We start from the raw sequence: 23,186 nt of genomic DNA, 5'->3' as shown, positions 1-23,186 counted from the left end.
CTTGAATCCTACAGCACACATTCATACAAAATACCAGTTAAGGAATGCTTAGACACTAAATGTTTTATAAAAGTAAAGTTTCTAGAACATGTATAATTCCATTTACATTCTCAGCTTTTCAATTCTATTTATCTTAAAATCAGTTTCATAAGACTGGATGGGAGGGGAGTTTGGGGGAGAATGGATACATGTATGTGTATGGCTGAGTCCCTTTGTTGTTCACCTGAAACTGTCTCAACATCGTTCTATACCCCAATGCAAAATAAAAAGTTTTTAAAATATCAAGAAAAAAATTAGTTTCATAAAATGTTATATGGTTATAATTCAGTATCATTACAATATGATATTTGAGAAATGTCTGGTAACTCTCTTATAATTTAAAGTAATTTAAAGATTCAAATATCTTATTATTTTAAAATCATTTACACTTATTAAGCTTTTAATGAAAAAACAAAATACTTTTCTTAAAAACTATCAAAAAGATGTAGCACTTTTATTTTGAAGATGGGGAAAGCAAAGTACAGGTGAGCTACAAGGACTCTCCAACTGATACGGCTGTCTCCAGCAAGATAAATAATTCTCCTGTATCTACTGTTATCACCCAGGAAAACACCCTACCAGGCAGATAACTACTCATCATACAATCTAGAGTGAAGCAAAGTAGAAATGCAAGAAAACCAGTGTGAAAACTAAGAAGTAAGTAGGGCCTAATCAACTGAGAAATGAGACTAGCTCTTTACATGCCCAGCTGAATATGGCATTTAAACCCAAGGACTAAGCTTATCTCATGTTTGCTTTCTACAAGGGGCTGCATATAGGTAACGGTTACCTGCAGAACCCATGTTACAAGTACACAGTCTAGTTCCTCAAGGAGATCGTTGTGCAACGTATGAATGGCGCCAGGTTCACACCTTTTCACGAGAGCGAAGATTTACTGTCAATATTAAATTGACAGCAAATGAACAGGGAAGTGAGAGATGGAAAACGAAAAATGCACGACACAGATTCACACTAACTCCCCTCACGCCAACATATTCTCAGTGTTTCGTGCCATCTTCTGCCAGTTACAGGCATCTGCAGGGACCAACGAACGCTGAGTGGCAATCACTCCTTTGTCACCTCTGTATTGATCACATGCCACGCTGTGCCCTTTACTTCAGCAACTCAGCTCTCAAAGACTCACAGGACACAAGGCCCTTTTCTCTTGAGACGCTTCAGGATTCTGGGAGCTAGCAATGTTACAGGTCATGTCGAGTAATCCTGGACCAACACCAACAAGCTGCTTCTACTCCCCAGTCAGAAGGAATATACAAAAAATTTCTTAGCAGAGAGCTGGCAGGAGTGCACAGGCAGTTGACTTTTATGTCATTTTGATGGTAGAAGATCCTTAGCTTCAAAGAAGATTTCAGAGTTAACAGTACACAGTTACTAAGAACTAACTTAGTTCCAAAGCTTCTCACTGGCTAACTGACATTGTATCTGTGATACAAAGCAGACGCTTAAGAATGGCGAACATATGATCCTACACCTATGCCTGACTAACTGGCAAGTCTTTCCCTGAATCACCTAAGCCAGGTTTTGCTGTTCTAAGACAAAAGTTAAATTCAAAGAGAACAAAGCTTACAGGAAAAAAAAAAAAAAAAAATCCATTATTTAAAAAGAAAAAAAGGGAGGCAGGGAAGAAAGAAGTCCCACAATCACCATTCTGCCTGCCACTCAGGCACCGAAGAGATTTACCCAATGAAATTACTTCTCACACCGATTTCAGGGAAAAAGACCATTAAAATTAGAACACGGTTTAAAAAAAAAAAAAAAGGAATTCCATTATAGCTGTATCCAATCTGTCTGCTATGAAAAAATTCCAAAATGCAGTCTCATTTGATCATGTTATAGTATTTATTAAATTTCATCATTTATGATCACTGTGTCATTAACCCTAACACAAATGTTGACATTTAAAAACACAGAGAGCATACTGATTCTTCAACTATTTAGCTTACATGTACTTTTCAATTGTCATGCAGTGTTCATAATTAGGAGACATTACACATTAACCCTCTCATATTACACTTATTAAGAACTAAACTTTTAGAGGGTAGAAAAATGCCAACATAAATTCATTCTCCGAAACCGCCCGTGAGTGTACTGTCACTGTTTCGTCTGATCGTACACTTAGAGTACTTTCTTCAGTAAATGGATAACTGTAGTCATGTAACAATAGTTATGATGAGGCAATATCATTTCAAGGAAGGAATACAACAAACGAGACCAAAAATTGAAGAGCTGAGATCACGGCATATAAAAATCATTTGCGAACACCACGTAAACGTCAGTTTTCCACTTTCCAGCGGGAAAGAGCATCATAAGTTTTCTCAGGACAGCTGTCAGCAGTGCATGAAACCTGGCTTTCATGTCATGTGCGCTGAGAGACCATCGATGCCACTGAGGAAAAAGGACTGTGTTCATTATCTTTTGGGTCTGTCTATATCATCTATAGCCGAGAGAAGTTTTTGTCTTGCTTTCTTATTGATATGGGATCCCAGGCAAACATTTACCAGGTTGGTCAGCTGCTTTGTTGAATACTCCTGCTCAAAAAAAGAAGATTCAAATTTAGTACACTGATACACATGTGTGTGATCAATGCAGAAAAAGAACAGACATAGATAATCAGGACTCAGTGGGTAATTACTAAGCACTACCAACCAGTGAAAAGCAGTGGAAATTATAATTGAGACATGGAAAACAAACTGGTTACAGAATTGTAATAAGGGAGTAAGAGTAGCTACAGCATGAATTTGAAAGAGGAACCACCAGCATCTTTTTTTATGGCACGTGCATGCATTCATGCTCAGTCACTAGTCGTGTCTGACTCTTTGCGACCCCATGGACTGCAGCCCACCAGGCTCCTCCATCCATGGAATTCTCCAGGCAAGAACACTGGAGTGGGTTGCCATCTCCTTCTCCAGGGGATCTTCCCAAACCAGGGAATGAACCTGCATCTCCTGCACTGTCAGGCAGATTCTTTACCACTGAGCCAGGGAAGCCCTTCATATGGCACATAACATGCTAATGCTTATTATTTTTAAGATCACACACTATGCTTCTTTCTGCGATGGTCTTTGTCATCAAGTTATCAAAATACGCTCACATCTCAAAAATTTATATACATATAATAAAGTGCTACTAAGTAAGTAGCTTCTAGCACTGCACATTTTGCACATTTTAGATAAAAGAAAAAAAAATCTCCAAACACAGAACAACTCTTCTGAGGCATAACAAATGAATAAGGTTAATAACAAAGATCAGAAAATTATTGGTTCTTAAACCCTTGTATCTTACCGGTAGCTAGAAAGTAAAATTGAAGCCACAGTTAACCTGTGAACAGCTCGGGGAGTGGGGGTGCTTTCCACACGTGGAAAACTTGCACACAGTTTATAGCTGGCCCTCCTCATCGGATGTTCCTCCATATTAAGGAATTTAACCAACTGAGGATAATGTAGGTATCCACTATTGAAGAAAACCGCATATAAGTGGACCTGTACAGTTCAAATCCACGTTGTCTGACGCTCAACTATCTAAGTATTTTTTGCTGTTCAAACTGTACAAAGTTCCTGGCTTTCAGATAAGTTGTCAGGATGCGCATGATGAACAGGACTCATCAGAAAGTTCTGCATCTTGATTTGGTTCTGGAGAATTAAGACCAAGAGCTCAGCAAGAGAAAGAGCTGTGTTCTGTTCTATCATCTAACGAAAAAAGAACATGTCTTCACTGGAGACAACATTAAAGACAGTGCAACTTAAAAATCCAGGAAAGAGTTCATTCTAATAATTCAGCAAACTGCTCAGTGTGTGTGTCTGATCTCTAAGAGCACCCGTCAACACCTGGTGAATTCTCTCAAGTGATCACTCAACACTTAGGAAGTACCATCCAGGCACCATACAGGCATTGTGGAAAGAGCTCTAGAAAACAGGGCAATCTTGCTGCAAGGAAAATTTCACTGTATTACAGATATCAGTGAGTAAAGCTCTTCCGAAACACTAAGCTATGACAGCATATTAAAAAGCAGAGACATCACTTTGCTGACAAAAGTCCGTATGGTCAAAGCTGTGGTTTTGCCAGTAGTCACATACGGATGTGAGAGTTGGACCATAATGAAGGCTGAGCACTAAAAAATTGATGCTTTCAAACTGTGGTGCTGGAGAGGACTCTTGAGAGTCCCTTGGACTACAAGGAGATCACACCAGTCAATCCTAAAGGAAATCAGTCCTGAATACCCACTGGAAGGACTGATGCTGAAGCTGAAGCTCCAACACTTTGGCCACCTGATGTGAAGTTCGAACTGACTCACTGGAAAAGACCCTGATGCTGGGAAAGATTTAAGGTAGTAGGAGAAGGGGATGACAGAGGATGAGATGGCTGGATGGCATCACCGACTCAATGGACATGACTTTGAGCAAACTCTGGGAGATAGTGAAGGACTATCTAGCGTGCTGCAGTTCATGGGGTCACAAAGAGTTGAACACAATTCAGAGACTGAACAACAACAATAAAAAACTTTAGTCCAAAAAATAAATAAATATTAACTTTAGTCCACTGTATCAAAAGAAGAAACCCTAAAATGGGCATCTTTCTTACATCAAATAATGGATCTCTATGAATTGGGCTTTTTCTCCTCAGCTGCTGCTGCTAACTTGCTTCAGTCGTGTCCGACTCTGTGAGACCCCATAGATGGCAGCCCACCAGGCTCCACCGTTCCTGGGATTCTCAAAGCAAGAACACTGGAGTGGGTTGCCATTTCCTTCTCCAATGCATGAAAGTGAAAAGTGAAAGTGAAGTCTCTCAGTCGTGTCCGACTCTTCACGACCCCATGGACTGCAGCCCACCAGGCTCCTCCACCCATGGGCTTTTCCAGGCAAGAGTACTGGAGTGGGGTGCCATTGCCTTCTCCTCAACTACTTGTCCCAAATCCCTTCCTCAATACCAACTCCAAAGTGTTAACAGCTTAAGTTATGAAATGGATTCTAGCCACATTCAGCAGTTCATCTGCATCTGATCTAGCTATCTTGTTCCTCAAATGACAGAGGTCAATGAGATGAAAAGGGCTGACATTTCTCAGTTCTGGTGTACTGATCAAAACCACTGAAAAGATGTATGTTTCTATTTTGCTGTCAGAGATCTGAAACTGCCCTGTGGTGGGCACATCAACACAAAATTCAGGTTAATGGTCCAGACTAAACCTCATTTCCTTTTTCTAAAGTGTTGAAACTAGAAAGGATGTGCCTGATAAATATAAATAATTCCTTACTTCCTTATCCAGTCAGATGAAATAAAAACTTACATAACTTTTACCTATGATGTTTATAGCATGTGAGTGCTAGAGTTATTGATGGAATAAGATTCAGTGAAGATTTTAACACTTCCCATATTTTCATTAAATCCATCTTCACATACTGCCTAACTAGACAAATGATATAACAATCATATCAAAAAGCTCCTTGTATTGAGCATTCCCTGGTGATAAATGTTGACTGAACTCTGTCAAAAATTCAGAATCTTAAATAACACTTATTACATGTAGTATTTTTCTCTACATATCTATATACTCACAAAAGAAAAACAATTTTATCTATACTTAAGGTAAAATCTAATGTAGGATGAAGTTAAATTGAGCTATTTAGGTAATAAATATTTGTATATTCAATCATTAGGCTTCACTGGTGGCTCAATGGTAAAGAATCTGCTTGCCAATGCAAGAGAAGTGGGTTTGATCCCTGCGTTGGGAAGATCTCCTGGAGAAGGAAATGGCAACCCACTCCAGTATTCTTGCCTGGAGAATCCCATGGACAGAAGAGCCTGGTGGGCTACAGTCCATGGGGTCACAGAGTTGGACACGACTTAGTAACTAAACAACAAATATCCAGTCATCACTACATGTCAGTATGTTCAGAACATCACTGTTGATGGCTACAAGAAGGTTTAAGTCGTACATCAATTCAGTTCAGTTCAGCTGCTCAGTCATGCCTGACTCTTTGAGAGCCCATGGACTGCAGCACACCAGCCTTCCCTGTCCATCACCAACTCCTGAAGCTTGCTCAAACTCATGTCCGTCGAGTTGGTGATGCCATCCCGGGTGGCGGCAGTGGTAAAGAACCCGCCGCCAATGCAGGAGATGCAAAAGACATGGTTCAATCCCTCGGTCAGAAGATCCTCTGGAGAAGGAAATGGCAATCCACTCCAGTATTCTAATGGCACTCCACTCCAGCTTTCTAAAAGTTATATATAGACTTTAGCTTGAGAATCATTTCAGTGTTCCTGTATTTGTCGTGAAGTTTACCAATTTCAGCTCTTTTCCTACAACACAGTTGCAGGACAAACACAGCTAAAGTTCAGACTCTGTTTTTCCAGATAATTACTGTTACAGTTCACAAAGTCTCAAAAGGATCTGATGAGGCAAAGAGTGTTGCACACACACAATATGAATATGGTAAAGAACTGGCCTAAGTAGTTCATGCTAAAAAAAAAAGTTTGTTTCATCCATATGATTTTGAATTATCTAACATACCACACAAACACAACACAAAAGAGGAGGAATAAAAATTTAATTAACTGCTTCTCAGCTCTCACCCTGTGCTCTTTGATCCAGCGTTCCATGTCATTCTCAGTTAGGTAGTATGCTTTAATGTAGGTTTCCACAAATTCTTTATCCGGAATGGGTCTGATATCAGTTAGCTTTTCAAGTTTCATTAAAAACTGTTGAAAATCCAATTGCATCAAGGCACGACCCTCATTACTACACTTCTTGACGTTGGCGTATCTAAGATACACAATAATAAAAAAGCACGAGGGATGGGATGGCTAGCAAAAGAAACCTTCAGGCACTTATTAAACTTTCCTCTAACCCACATTTGCTGAGATGCTGTAAGAAAAAGAGGACATAAGTGTTGAGCCAGAAGGACTGTGTTGTGTTTGGGCCCTATCACTCAGCAATCATGCTCCTTATCTGGGCCTCAGTTTTCTCATTTGCAAAGCCACGAGATCAAGCAGCTTCTAAGGTTCTTTGCTGTTCTACAGGCCAGAGTTCTGCAAAATCAATTAACATACTCATCTATAAGAAAGTTAAACTGACATTCAAGTTAATCTGGCTGCCAAGAATTATTTATAAAATTAAGCTATGAATATTCTCCAGTAATCTTAGCTTCATCAAACTGTTCAATATAACTACTCAATGCAAAGAAAACAAATGAAATAACTCTCCCATAAACATTCAGCAAACCTAAGAAACAGAAGCATAGAAAGTATATACATATTTCTCATAATAAAACACTTTTATAGACTTATTTCTGAGACCCCACACTACTAAAAAACTGCATGTTCTAAGGTGGACTAGTAATAAGAATATATTTGTTAACCCTAACAGTACAATTTTATTATTCATTGTGTCAGAGTCTCATTCCTTCAATCACACAAAATGTGGAGAATTCAATCTGAGGAGATGAGGTACTTTCCCTAAGAAAATCTGCAAGAAGACTGTTTTATATTATTTAAAGTGATAAAGCTTTTTTTTTTATAGTGTTTGTATTGAAACATATATTTGTCTGTCACTATTCTACTATTGAACAAATTTATTAAGAGTAAACTCCCGTCACGACTGCTGACACAGAGGCATCTTGGGGTTTACAGCATTGCGGACCTCAGCACAAAACGCCAAGGCCGCTGTCAGCTTCTCATTGCCACCTTCCACTTTCTGACACACTCTTTTCTATGACAAGTAAGAACTGAAGAGAAATCAGATGAACGGCAGCATGAAAATTCAACTGATGTGCCATTCTAGATCACTGTGAATGCTCTTTGAAATAGAAGCTTGCCTTCCCGGTATGTTTTAAATGTATTACTAATTCTTACTTGTGTTCCCGATGTTATGGACAGAGTATAAACATGACCTCTGAGTAAGTGGGAAAATTACTTTTGATCTGTAAACTCAACATATGAAAGATTTATATGGTCTACAAGGATATAATAATATTATAAGCACTGATATCGTGGTTTTGAGGACTGACTTTGCCATGAGAAAATTAGGAGATATTAAGCCTTCTCTGCATTTCAAAGACTACGTGAACCTGGACAAGTTACTTAACCTCTGCAGCCTTGATTTTCTGAGGCGAGGCTATCTTTCTGTTGACAAAACAGAGAACAGTACTATCAAAGAGAGTTTATGTTAGGATTTGGTGACAGAATCCTGTGAAGGGCTTGGTCCAATAAATGCCAAATAGTAATCAATGAACAGGATGTATAAAAATCATCAGCATAATTATATTTGATAATAACAGTTTAACTTTCAGATAACCATTAGATGCTACATTCCTCACTCCGACCAGTTGATTCTAAATCATCAGAAAGAAAAAAAGGGACACAGTAGGATTTAACGTCTCTGAATTATTATGAGACTGTCTGCCATTTATCACTATCTCTTATCTGTTCTCTGCATCTGTTGGTGATAATACATAATGTTACTCATATATTATGACTGAAGAATCAGATATGCTTTCATGGAAAACTTACCCTTCCACAATAGTTCTATTAGCCAGGCGTATACAATGTTCCCAAAGTATATTAGACACGGGCAAGGGTATCCGAACTCTCTTAGAAACTTCATTTAACCGCATGTTAAACTGCTCAAATTCCTAAGAAAAATCATAGCCATATGTGAATTCAATTATAATGCTTTCCCATCTTAGAGGCAAAAAAAGACTAAAAGACTCAGAATGAAATCAAGTAAAACAAAAAGAGATAATGCCCAAGATAATTTGGACTTACTGTGAAGTATATGAAATTGACTAATCATGTTGTAATACAGAGTACACTACATTTCCTCTCAAAGGAAGTAAGTGCCATTAACTGATTAAACAATATTCCAATGTTTCTACATCTCAAATTTTCTATGACTGTCAGTATGGATTAAAAAGGCTTAATAACTAATACATCTTTAAAAATATCTTCAAGAGACCCAGATTTTTAAAAAATGTCTTAATGAGCTTTCAACTCAGAGTAAACTATATGTAATTTGTAGCTGTAATCCTTAGACAGCAGTCTGATAAATTATTCTCTTTCCTAAACATTCTTTTAAAGTATCAATAAATGATTACATACTGAAAGATTCAAATCATATAATAGCTGTAAATTTTCAGCACCAAAAAAGCTCTATATTATCTCATTACCTATAGAAAAACTGAACATTTTTATTACTCATCAGTACCTTTTATGATACTACTCTCCTAAAAATAAAAACATATATAATTTAGACAATTCCAACAACATGAAAACAGCAGATGGCTCACCCTTCAATAAATTTATATTTCTGATTTCTTGGGACTATTATCATCTAAATATGTTGATTAACAAAAGTAAATGCCGTTGATTCTTTCTTGACAATACAGTTCAAATAAATTTAACAGTCCTTACAACAGTATTTTTCTCTTTAGTTTCCTCAATAAAGAAGCTATGCAATACTTAACAAGTCAAGACTGACAGTGTGTTCAAATAACACACAGGTTGGAAAAAGTCTAAACTGTTCATCACCAGTGAAGCTACTATTACATGATGGTTGTGTTATCCTTCGCTACTTCCTAGATCACAGTTTTTTTTTGATGATTTATTCTTTGAAAGTTAACAGCTTTTAATTATTTATGAGAAAGAAGTGGGTCTTCAATCCATTAAGCTTACTTTTGAAAATCAAAGTAAATAAGTAATTGCTCTTCCTCTTTTTTCATTTCGTGAATCTAGCAGAACCAGTAGTATTTGCTACCAGATTTATGCTTCACTACAGCAAAAGCTGCTTTAGATTTTAAGTCACAATACATTTTATTAATATTTTAAAGATAAATTTACATGCTTATTGTGTAAAATGCCATTCTACTCCTTGCTAAATACAATCTTCAAGAATGCTTATTGTTAAATGAATAATAAAATTATTTCATTTTACTTATGATCCATTTGGGACAACAAATGCAGACTGCTTTTACCTAAAGGTTTGGACTTGGGAAAGTAACAAAAAGAACAAAATTCAACATAAAAGTTCCCTTATGAGAGAAAGTCTTAAGCTGCTGAAACTTGAGTTCAGGTTAATAATCTGAGTAACACTGGCTCTTTCTTATAATATTTCTTGAAATTAAGATTAATTGAAGCAAGCAGGCAATGGCACCCCACTCCAGTACTTTTGCCTGGAAAATCCCATGGATGGAGGAGCCTGGTGGGCTGCAGTCCATGGGGTCACTAAGGGTCAGACATGACTGAGCGACTTCCCTTTCACTTTTCACTTTCCTGCATTGGAGAAGGAAATGGCAACCTACTCCAGTGTTCTTGCCTGGAGAATCCCAGGGATGGGGGAGCCTGGTGGGCTGCCGTCTATGGGGTCGCACAGAGTCGGGTATGACTGAAGCGACTTAGCAGCAGCAGCCTCTTTCTACTTTTCTGCCCTCTATTCACTGAGGGCAGAAGTCTCTTTTTTATTGCATCTCCTTAAGCATTGTAATTGTTGTCGTTGTTTAGTGCTAAGTTGTGTCCAACTCTTTGCAACCCAATGGACTATAGCCCACCAGGCTCCTCTGTAAATAGGATTCTCCAGGTAAGAATCCTGGAGTGGGTTGCCAATTTCCTCCTCCAGGGGATCTTCCCACCCAGGGAACCCAAGTATTCTGCATTGACAGGTGGATTCTTTACTGCTGAGCCACCTTAAGGAAGCCCAAGTACTATAATTAGCAGGTCATAAAAAACAGAATCAACTTCCCCAAAATAGAACTGTTCAAAAAAGTGTGATTATAAACTACATGTATCTTTTATATTCCAAATTAAAATTCCCAGCTGAAGTCTCCCTGGTGCTCGAGAAATCAAAGTCCTTCCAGGGTGGCAACTATCAAGCATGTGCAGATCTCGTGCTAACACCTGGACACGTTTAACTGATCCTGGCTCCCTTAGTTCCTTGACTCTGAGGACAGTCTCAAAGTCCTCAACCCAGCCCTCCAGAACGGTCCTAGACGCGCTGGGAGCTGGCACCCCAGATGAATCCGGCTGCTATCTCTGCTTTGATCTCTGGGTTTGTTGACTGGTTCTCAAGTATTCCAGGCTATTATTTATGCCTTGGATGAAGCAGGTAAGAATGTTTGTGTAAATGTGATAAATAGGGAGCCAGGAAGGGCCAACTTTTCTTTTCGCTGACAAATATGAAAAGCAACACTTTTCTGAAAGCTGTTTTCATTTTCTCAGTTGCTCTTTCCTCACCTCAGACATGCTCATGGTTCACTGCCTCACTTCCTTCAGGCCTCTCATTATCACTGTGAGTCCTTCTTTGACCACAAGGAAATATATGGTATTCCTCCCCCAACCCACACTCTGCCACTCTCTATCCCTCTTCTGCTGGTTATTCTTTCACAAGACTAGTCACCACCTGACACATTATGTATCTCTTTACTGTTGTCCCTGCTCTAGCATAGAAATACCCTGATGGCACATTAAGCTCCTTAATTCACAACTAACTATATTGCTAGCAGCTAGATCAGTGTTCGACACATGTCAGATGATTTATAAATATCTGTTGATACATAAGTTAAAAAACAAAACTACACTTCTTTTCAGAAAACTTATAACTTTAAGTCATTAAACACAACAGTGTTTGCATGACACATAGCAAAATGAACGTGATTTCTGGGGAAAACCAACTAGAATAGCCAGGAGTATAATCTCTTGCCAATGAATATAAATACAACTAGAGAAAGGTCTTCTTGTCACTACAGCCATGGCTATTGAGATTATGTAATATGAAAGGCAGCCAAGACACATTAATCAAACTCTAGCTCAAAATGGAAAACTTGTGAGCAAAGACAAAATCTACGAAGTATTCTTGGGTCTAAAAGAACACAAAATGTGGAAGGAAATCCAAATCCAACTCAGGAGCTTTAATATCACAAGAACGCTTGAATATGGTAAAAACTATCATAATCTCACGACTTTCGAGTGACTGCAACTACAGGAAGAGCTCCATGCTATAAGCATCTTTAACAAAGGTGTTTCCCAGAATACTTGCCTTTAACAGCGTATCTACATATATGTTGTGCTGTGACATAATTTCTTTTACATCCCATTTCACATTAGCCATCAGCAGCAGCATCTGTTCATAATCAATGGCTTTACCAGCTACGATCCAGTAAATTGGTTTGCGTAGTTCACTGGCCGTTGAGACCGTCTGAAATAAATTTCACAGAAAACCAAACTTTTTCTCAAAGTATCCAATTTATAAAAACTATTTTGCCCCCATTTCTAGTACACATCGTATCTGAAAATAAAACACTATACATTTGGAGATATAAATTATGAAAATACTTTAACTTGTGGGCAAAGATCGTACTCAAAATGTAATTTTGAGACATTCAATATGCTTCAGTCCACTGACAATACAACAGCAAAACTACAGATTTCCAAGGAGATGAGCAAATATTTCTCAAATTCTTCTGCTTTTCTCCATTTCCATTCCCATTCCCACACTGCAACTCAAGATCTGATCATCTCTCACCTGAATAGTCCAAAACTCTTCAAGCTGGTCTCCTGTCTCTAGGTTTGCCATCTAAAGTCCATTCCTCACACCACCCCCAAAGCTCTCTTTGCAAAACACACACCGCACTGTGCTACTCATCACCTCTTTCAAATCCTCCAGCAGCTTCTCAGTACCCTTGGAACAAAGTCCAACTCCCAGCTGGGAGCGCAGGATGTCAGGTAACTTCAGCTTACTCACTCCAGCCATCTTTCTCATCACCATCCCTTTTCCCTTGTCTAAGAATCTGAATCTTCCTCAGCTCCACCATGCCTCTCTCTCACCTGTGGGTCTTCATATAGGCCACTGCCTCAGTTGAAATATACCCCTTATGGGTGATTTGTGTTGTTTTATGGCAGAAACCAATGCAACATTGTAAAGCAATTATCCTCCAATATAAAAAAAAAAAAATTGTAAAATTTTTAAAAATAAAGATTAAATTATATAAACCTACAATGAAAGTATATCAAAAACACAGATTAAAAAATATATATATACTCCTGACTCTTTCTCTTCGGTCCAGTTTAAACATCACTTCCTCAAGACAGCATTTCTCTGCCAATTATACCCGCCCCAACTCTAGTCAAGGTTAAATATCCAGCCACTGTTTCTTTCCCAGAACTATAGTTTATTGTAATAGGTTTTTCCCCTTTATTTTTAATTGAAGGACAATTACAATATTGTGTTGGTTTCTGCCATACATCTGCAAATATCAGCCACAGGTATACATATGTCCCCTCCCTATTGAGTCTCCCTCACACCTTCCACCCCCATCTATCTAGGGGGGTCACAGAGCCCTGGTTTGAGTTCCCTGAGTCATATAGCAAATTCCCATTGGCTATCTATTTTCCATATGTCAGTGTGTAATACAGTTTTAACTGGCTCTCTCATGAGACTAAAAGTTATATGAGGAGTTCAGTAAGTATCTAGTTAATACAGGAATTCATGAATGAATAAACAAATACTCTAATCCAGCTCTCCTGAAGTTGAGACACTGATCATTAGCAAAAAATAAAAAAATAAAATAAACAACATGTGACAGTCTTATCTTGCTCACAGTCCAAAGGATATACCAGACATGTCTGACCTGAGAATAAAACTGCTGAAGAAAGGGTTTTTTGACTGCAGGCATCACAGCATCCAGATGAGGCTGAAGGAACTCAAACTGTTCAGCCAAGAATACCCTAAAGGGAATGAATAACACACCATGTAAACAAAACACAGGATTTAGAGCCTGTCAATATTTCTGTGTAACTAATCTTTAAGATCTCTGACCAAAAGTTTAACAAAATTATTTTCCATTTTAAAGAACGACCATGCATGGCCACTTGACACACTCATTTACAATGCACACAAAAATTAATGCTGAGTTATCTCTGAACGTGAGCTGATATGAAAGAAGCGTGACTTCAAGGGAGCTAAGCTGGTTACCACAAGGTATACAGTTATGGTGCTTTGCATGTAAGATAAGCACACTCACAATGGAAAAGACAGAAAAAAGAATACAATGGTACTTTTTGAAAGGATTTCTTTCAAAGGTCCCATGTAAATTACACACAACAAACCCATGAATTCACAGATTTAATGCCTGGTGCTTTTCAAAAATAACCCAAACATTCATAACATAAAATAAATTGGAACTTGGCTGAAGTATACACATGAACTTCAGGGCAGGAGGCTGATGTGCATGAATGGGAGTCACTCAGCCGGAAGACTGCTGGCAGTCATTCTGTTTTTCCTTACCTTTTGTTACATACACAAAAACTCAAGAGTATTCTGTCTGACTGTGTGATCAGTTGCTCAGTCATGCCCACATGTTACGGAAGAAGTTATACGCTTTAATTTTACTAAAGAACTTGGTGATTTACAAAGGTCAAGGATCGACTACATTTAATACTAAACTGACAGTGTAGCTACAGTTTCTCTAGAGTCATAATTCAATGGAAAAATATCAAGAACTATACTATAACATGGGCTTCCCTGGTGGCTCAGCAGCAAAGAATCCACCTGCCAAAGCATGAGACACAGGTTCGATCACTGGGTTAGGAAGATCCCCTGGAGAAGGAAATGGCAATCCACTCCAGCATTCTTGCCTGGAGAGTCCCCTGGACAGGGGAGCCTGGTGGGCTACAGTCCATGCGGTCACAAAGAGTCCGGACACGACTGAGCGACTGAACGACAGTAGCAGCATACTCTAACTTGTTTCTCTGAAGTCTCACTTAAAGCAAGGATCATGCTGCCAAAGAACAAACCTTACAAGATTTCCCTTCTTCCATTTAGACACCTAAAAATCAACTGTGCCATTTTAAAAATTGACTGGCACTCTATCTTAGGACATATTTCTCAGAAATACTGAATAATTTAAGTAATATAGACTACGTTCTTACTTTGATCATCTTTCTTGAATATTTAATGGCAAAGCAACTGTTTTTAAGAACTTACAAGGATTCTGTGGCGACCACTCTTTCCGCCAACCCATACAGTGTGTCCCCGGAGGCCAAAACCACTAGGTGGCTCAGGTGAGGACTCGGCACCTTCTCCTTCCTCTCTTCTGCTGCTGTGAGCGGGGCGGCGCCATCAGCCGAAACCTCCTGAAAAGACAGCACGCGCACACAGCCTGGAACGGCAACTCTAACAGCAATAGACCGCATGGCGTTACAAAACTGGAACTACAATTAAAATGCTCTCGGGCATACGTTAATTACACTTGATTTCAGTTCTCCCCCCCTCCCCTTTTATAGTTCCTAACTACTAGAACTTTCCTTTTTATACTAAAGGAAAATGACCCAACTCCATATACTATTTTTCTAAACGTGGTCAAACAAGAAACCCTTACAAAGGGACAAATATTTCATAGAGACAATAGTGAGAAGTCTTTCAAGAACTTGTAAATGTTGAAAAAGAGACTGCCCCACCAGGATCAAGCTGTTAAAATCCAAAAAAACTGTGGTGTGATCAACCCTTTCACATTGAAGTTTTAACCAAGGTAACCTTGGTGTATTCCCAAGATGGTAGGACTAAAATGTAGTTCTAAACTGAAATAGAATCAACTGTATTATATATGTCTACACATAGACTACTGATCTGCAGGAAGATGACAGATGGAAATAAAAGAAACGGATGTCCAAAGAGATGAGTGGGCTGAGCCTTAAAAGATCCTTGAAGAAAATTATAGCACAAAAATTGAATATAAACAAAGCTAGAAGTGTACAAAATGTAAATCTAGATTACTTTTTAAATCAATTTTATAATTACAAATCTCTTAACATTTGCCTTATGGAAAAAAGGAGACATCAAATGCATAGAACTCTGGGAGCGTAACAGGTTTGTAAATTTAGCAAAATGGAAATAATACATTATAAAACCTTTCAAGTTAGATAATGGTTTTATTCTTTAGTTTTTTTTTTTATAGCCTGTCTTCTACTAAAGGTACTGTCACTCTTCAATCTATAATTACTCAATTAGCATTTAAAAGTTATTTTGTGAACAACTGTGTTTTCTCTCAGGACGATCAGGATAAGGGAACCATGCAAGTTAATCAGTGTCATGGCTCCATTATTTATTTCCTTCTACTAAAAAGGAACAAAAATCACCCCACTACTGTCAAAAAAAAAAAACAAATAAATCACAAAATTTCATACTGTTTCATACCAATTGGCTGCCTAGGCTATTATATTTAATAATTTAATTCTGGTGGCTATTTAATCACCACCTACCTGAGTGTCCAAGTAAAAAGCCTTAGAATCACTCTTGACCCCCCTTCCTTCTCACCTTCATCATGCCTAAACAGACAACTCTCTTGTCTGTTTCTTTCTCATGTCATTACGTCATCAGGATCAGGCCCCACAACATTCCTGACCGGACCCATTCTAAAAGTCCCCTAGTAGTCCCTCTAGCTTCTCCTGTTTCTACTCCACTTTCCACACTGGTTTATTTTTCAATAATACCTAGGTGATTTTTCTAAAATGGACATGTGATCACACCAGTCTGAAATTTAAAAATCTCAACTGACAATCCCTTCCTCATGGAGAAAAAGCCTAAACTTTGTTGCCATGACATCACTCCTTTACCACCTTGCCAGTCTCGTTTCCAGATGATCTCTGCACCCCTAAGATCTGGTCACACTGGACTGCTTGTTACACCTGCCTTACTGACGCTCTTGTCTTAGAGCTCTTTTCTCCTTGTCTTCCTAGCTCTTATTTCACTTTTTAAGTGTGAACTCATATTCACCTCCTTCCTGTAAATTTCTCACTCTCCCAAGAAATGTACTTGTGTTACCATTATCTACATGCATGCCCGTATGTGGCGTACAGCACAGTCCGTCAGTGGCTGTTCTCCCTTACAGCGTTGTGAGTTCCTGAGGCAGGGACCAATTTCGCCCTCTCTGTACCTTAAATTCGTGGCATGCCTCTTGGCATGAGCAGACCCTCCTCAGTTTCACTGATGGAGAGGATGGTAAGAACCTTCTCTTACTCTATTATTCTCTTTCAAGCCCATTCATTCCCACTAGGCATTTGTCTGCTTCACTGCACAAAGAAGGAGTTAGCCAAGTACCCACTGGCCTCCTTAGGGCCAAGTCCAAGAGTCAACTCTGAATATCCATCTCTGAATATTCCTCCTGACCTTTGAACCCAGCAGTGCTCCAGTTTTTATTCCTGACACTTCTCTAACTGACATTCTACTCCCTATACAATTTCATCCAGTCTCACAGAGTTAAAATGCCATCCACATGCCAACAGCTCAAAATTTAAGCCCTGACTGGTCCCTCATCTTTAGCGGATTTAACATATCTGAAACTGAACTTCTGATGTCATCCTAAAACGTGCAGCTCTTTTAGCCTTATCCACCCACTAATGGGACAGGCTCCCGAAGTCAGCTTCCATCCTTGACTCCTCTCAGTGTCAAACTCCTCTTGTAATCCATCAACAAATCTTGATGGGTCTACCTTCAAAACAGACCCATCTGGGGAAATATGCTCAAGAAGAGCACGAAAGTCACCAAAATGTCAACATGATGTAAGCAAATGGTATGTGCGTACTGCGCACTTAAACAGAAAAGCTTCTAAACAGGACCCTGGTTTCAGCTCATACCAGGAGAGTAAGGAAAGGATATACAGCCTTTTGAAGACTTTAAGAAATGAAACCGTCATCTTTATTCTCACAGTGAAAGTTACATTTATAGCTTTTTCTGCCACTAATGTACTAACGCAAAGAAAATTCATATTTATGGACTTTTCTGGATCAATTTAGAATACATTTTTTCACATCAAAGATCCAAAGTTGGCCAAAGGTCTTAAAGCAAACAATTTAGCATCACCAGGTAGATAACTAAAAATTCACATTTCTGATACCACCACCACCTACGGCAGCCCTCTTTCCTACTTGTTCACTATTAGACCATCTTTTTTTAGACTTTTATTTGATGTGTCTAACAAATTTTCTTAGTTTACAGTGAATTTACATGATAAGCAGTTTCAGGTGGCATTTTAAAGAATAAGATGATGTGATTCTGCCTTTTACAGCTTGAAGACAAGCAAAACTTAAAAATATATACGGAGAAAATTACCCAAAAAGTGCTTATTAAAGTTTTAAGGAATACACAGGAGAAATGTGAGGAAAAAATACTACTTCCATCCAGTGGTTTCAGATTGATTAGGCTATAATTTGTTTTAATAGACAAGAAATATATTGAATAGCAAGAAACCAATTAATGTTCTCTGCCAGTGTAGATACAAATTAATGAAGATGATTTATATACCAGCTTATGGAAACCTGAGATCAAGGTCTAGTAAATGACAAATATATTTTTTAAAATAATAAAACAATGCTTATCAGTATGAATAACAATTTAACATGTAAATCATTGGAAACTAATGGGAATTTTTAGAAAAACTTCTGGTGTACTGCTATAGAGTCTTATCCAACAGAGGAGTCAGGATTCAGGAGAGACTCTGTCAAAGGTCAGTGAAGGGGAATGACAGCCTGCATGGGCTTCTGGACCAAGGTGCAGTCTTTGATTTAAGAGATGGGAAGAATAAGGTCTTAAAAAAAGATATCTTTAGGGACCTCCCCAGTGGTTGAGAATCCGCCTGCCAATGCAGGGGACACGGGTTTGATTCCTGGTTTGGGAAGATCCCACGTGACACAACCACAGAAGCCCATGAGCCTAGAGCCTGTGCTCTGCGATAAGAGAAGACACTGCAATGAGAAGCCCACACACCACAGAGAAGAGCAGCCCCGCTGGGCCGCAAGCAGAGAAGCCCGTGCACAGCAATAAAGACCCAGAGTGCAGCCAAAAACAAACAAATAAATATCTTTAAAAGACAAGGTACCAAAGGAAAAATCTATTTATTAGGGAGGGGTTTGTCTCTGGTTTTAAAAAAAATGCATTCATAAAATTGACTATTACACCAATTTAGGAAAAAACGTCTCCAGTGCATCAAGAACTGGTCTGACAGATGCTACAGATACACTGTTATCAGTAGATGGGTGACCGCTTGTCTAAAGAACAGCTAGTTGGCCACTGTTTACTGGATCACGCGATTCATTACACACTGTATGACAGCATTAAATCCACCCCTCAAGGCTCAGATCTGGAACTGTGGCTTGACAATCATTAGCTAGTAACTAGCAGAGCTACCCGAGAGCCACCAGCGTGAATGACTCTAGTGGTATATTTTGGCCCATCTATCATCAGGCATTCAGCCAGAGACAAGAAATAATTCAGCTGTAGGCTAAGATTTGGAAAACAAGATCTTCAGGTCAAGGTTATACTCAGTGTCAAACAAGGAGAAGCAAAATCGAAACGGATAAATGCCAATGGGGCTGAAAGTCAATGATGGATTTTACACAAAACCAAAAAAAAAGAAATTGATGACTGTGTCAAACAAGCTTTGACTCTGCAAATGAAGACCAGGATTAAGTGGACAACAAGACCAAGATAACAAGCCAGGTTAATCCAGGTGACACCAAACTCAAGGATTCAAGTTTATTCATTTACTTTATATACATATATTGAAGAGATGCTGTATACAAAAGTAAGTGCTATGAATATGAATGTGTATTTTAAAAATAAGTGCTGGGCAAAAAGATCTCCAAATGTAAAGGGGAGTGGATGAGACAGATACAGGTTATTTCCTCTGCATAAATAGTGCTCACACGAAATATCCACACATGGCTCTCTCATTTTATTCATATCTCTGTCTGAAGAGCACTGTCCCATCACCCTGCTTCATTTTCTTCTTGGCACTTATCAGGACCTGCCACTCTTACATATTTATCTGTCTCGCTGCCCCAGTAAAATGCAAGTTTCAAGAAGATGAGAATTACCTCTGTGTACTGATGACCTTTCCACTATTACAGTAATGCATGATATATAATAATTATTCCAAATAAGTACTGCTTAAAAGTATGAATGATTACAAAAACTTCAATAAGAAGTATGCTCATAATATAGAGCTTATGCAAAAGTGATTGCTTATTTGGGTAAGTGAAGGAATAAAGATGAAAATTCATGGATGCAGAGAAAAGCACTGAAGAACACACGTCTCTGGCTACAGTGACCAAGCATAAGAAAAAAAATTTTTTCTTATATTAAATGCTTATATTGGCTTAAATACTATAGAGCATCATTCCCAGTTTTGCTAACACAGCATTTTAAAACATGCATTTCATCACACGACAGTTAAGAATCAGGACTCCCTACTACATAGCCAATTAAACTCAAACGTCTCAAATGTTTAAGACATTTACAAAGTGGTCCTTAAACAATCTTTGCAACACAACTCTCTGTCATAAACAGATGCCCCATCACAAAAACCTGTCAGTTTGGGCTGGGCTTGCTCCCACCACCAGGCCCTTGCTCAGCCTCGGAACCTTAATGTGAATACCATTCCTTCTCCTTTTCCTCACTAACCCCATGCCTGCTCTTCAAAGTCGAGCATCCTCCTCTAGTCATTCTCAGACATTAATTCTGAAGATAAACCTTTCTTCTCTTTGAACTTGCACTGCACACAGAACCAGTATCATATTCTTTGGGTATACTAGCTTTGTCTCTCCATCTGGCTATAAGAAACCTCCATCTCACTTCCTACAGGCAATTAGTGGACTAGGAACAATTAGTGGACTAGGAATTAACATATGTATAGAAATACATTTACATGTAGTTGATTAGATGGCCAATTTCTATCTTAAATAACCCAAAAGAATGGATTCCAATTGATTACTTACCAGATCAATGAGGCTTTCTTGTATCCTGTTTAGAGTTGTTCTTAGTCTACTACTACTAAGACCTAGTCCTGTTGATTCCAACTGAAAAAGACAACGAAAAGCACGTTAAATCACTTTGGAGAGAACCCTGCAAATGTTTTAACTTCAAAGTATTGAAAAGTATGTGTTGAGTTTTTACTCAAATTCTTAGTGTTCAGAGGGTTTCCAAACACCAAATTACCAAAATACCAGGGAAAGAAGTCAAATCTTCACCCTCAAGGGAACAAGAGAGCTACTGACACATGTGCCACACTAACATCAATCAATCTAATGAATTATCAGGAGAGAATTCACCAGAATTTCTTTCCCACAGATTACTACTTTCAACTGCAAAGCCTAAAGATTTTCATATACTTAAAGAACCCAAGGATGGGAAAGGTCACACAGACACAGAAAAAACAAAACAGAAATGATACATATTTTCAGTATCAAGAATGAGAGTATGGATAACACTACAGATTCAACATTAAAAGGATAATAAGAGAATTTTATGAATAATTTTATGCCAATAAATTTACCAAACCAGATAAAATGGACAAACTCCTTGACAAACTCATAAAAACTGACCTTAGAAGAAACAAATATTTAGCAGTAATTGTCAAATTTAATAAAAGCCTTCAAAAAGTACTAACCCTACATAGACTCTCAGAAAATATAAAAAAGAATGTTTCCCAATTGTTTTATGAGACTAATATTACACTGATTTCTAAGCCAAAGATATCACAGAAAACCTAACTACAGACTCATAAACTTTATGGACACAATTTTTTTTTTTTAATTCTTAAGAAAATATTGAGGAAAGAGAAGGGATGAGACAGAGGATGAGATGGATGGATGGCATCAGCAACTCAATGGACATGAGTTTGAGCAAATTCCAGAAGACAGTAAAGAACAGGGAAGCCTGGCATGCTACGGTCCATGAAATTGCAAAGAGCTGGACACGACTTAACAAACAACAACAACAAGAAAATATTACCAAATTCCTTCATGACCAAGTGGTGTTTGTCTTGGGAATACAAGACTGGTTTAATAGCCTAAAATACTACTTTGAAATTAACCATCATAATTCATCATATTAATATATTTCTTTAGGAAAGAAAGTTATGACTGCTTAAATAGATTCAGAAACTTTATCCTTTCATGATAACATGAATTTATCCTTTCATGACTAAATTTATCCTTTCATAATAACAATTCAGAAAACCAGTAACAGAAGAGAATTTTGTCAACATGATCATAGGACTCTATAAAATAGCTAGCATCATAATCAATGGTGAAAGGCTCAACACTTTCTATCCTGGAGAGATGAGCGAGGAGGGAACAGGACATCAACTCACACCACTTTTATTTTACGTTGTGCTGGAGGTCAAGTTTTTGTAATTTTTCTCCAGCATACAGATATATATGCTGTATGAGGCCTACAGACTAAAAAATACAAGGCAAATAGACTGGAAAAGAAGAGGTAAAGCTGAATATCAGATACTTCCCTTTAAGCGCTGATTTAACTCCACTCCACGAATTTTGGTATGCTGTATTTTCATTATCATTCACTTTGAAATAGTTTCTAGTTTCTCTAGTGGTTTCTTATTTAACCCAATCTTTATTTAAGTGTGTGTTAATTTTTAAATATTTCAGTTTTCCCAATTTATTGTTATTTCTTTCTAATTTAATTATATTGACATCAGAAAATATATCCTATATGATTTCTATGGTTTTTAAACTCATTAGAATATGTTTCATGGCCCAGAAATATGGTCTATCCGGACAAATGTTCAAGCCAGAACAGAACTGTTTTAACCAATATGATAGTCACAAGTCACATGTGGGCAATTTAAATATAAACCAGCTAAAATCAAGTACAGTGAAAAATCCAGTCCCCAATCATACCAGTCACGTTTAAGTGCTCAAAAGACACTGTGGCTTTTGGTTACCATATTGGGTAGTACAAATATAGAACATTTCCATTATTGCAAAACTTCTCTTGGACAGCACTGCTCTAGAGGCACAGTCTAAGAAGATACAGTAAAGCTCATTTAGAAGACTACAAGATGCTAACAATTAGCTAAAACTGCAGAATGGCTTTCTTTAATATTTATTGAGCATTGTGTAATGAATTAGTACCTATTTTATAGTGACATGAATTCTGCAGCAACTTAAGTCTCTGATTATGTTAGTATTCTAATTTTGCAGAGTTAAGAACACAGCAAATTCAGATCCTATATTAAAAGATTATGTCTTTGATATACTTGTGATCACAGTGAGAATGAGTATTTTGTATGATGAATATAGTCATCCATTAAAACTCACAAGTTTTTGAAAAGGTACAAAATATTGTATGT

General features: G+C 38.0%; 1 protein-coding gene across 3 annotated transcripts in view; it reads right to left on the bottom strand.

Moving 5' to 3' along the window:
- Window positions 1-1,877: 1,877 nt before the first annotated feature.
- Window positions 1,878-23,186, bottom strand: part of VPS50 (VPS50 subunit of EARP/GARPII complex) — a 131,061-nt gene continuing 109,752 nt past the window's right edge. For 2 of the 3 annotated variants that reach the window (XM_006078319.4, XM_045166345.1), the window contains exons 22-28: window positions 20,809-20,889; window positions 15,023-15,171; window positions 13,668-13,764; window positions 12,077-12,235; window positions 8,560-8,681; window positions 6,625-6,814; window positions 1,878-2,585 (exon numbers count right to left, since the gene is read on the bottom strand). In XM_006078319.4, coding sequence (XP_006078381.3) covers window positions 2,466-2,585; window positions 6,625-6,814; window positions 8,560-8,681; window positions 12,077-12,235; window positions 13,668-13,764; window positions 15,023-15,171; window positions 20,809-20,889 — 918 coding nt within the window. In that variant the 3' untranslated portion in view covers window positions 1,878-2,465. Of the gene's footprint in view, window positions 2,586-6,624; window positions 6,815-8,559; window positions 8,682-12,076; window positions 12,236-13,667; window positions 13,765-15,022; window positions 15,212-20,808; window positions 20,890-23,186 lie in introns of those variants that run through there. The other variant, XM_045166346.1, reaches the window with a different exon arrangement.

The sequence above is a fragment of the Bubalus bubalis genome, chromosome 8, assembly GCF_019923935.1.
Source record: "Bubalus bubalis isolate 160015118507 breed Murrah chromosome 8, NDDB_SH_1, whole genome shotgun sequence".
Classification (NCBI taxonomy): domain Eukaryota; kingdom Metazoa; phylum Chordata; class Mammalia; order Artiodactyla; family Bovidae; genus Bubalus; species Bubalus bubalis.
This window is presented reverse-complemented; position numbering and strand designations above follow the sequence as displayed.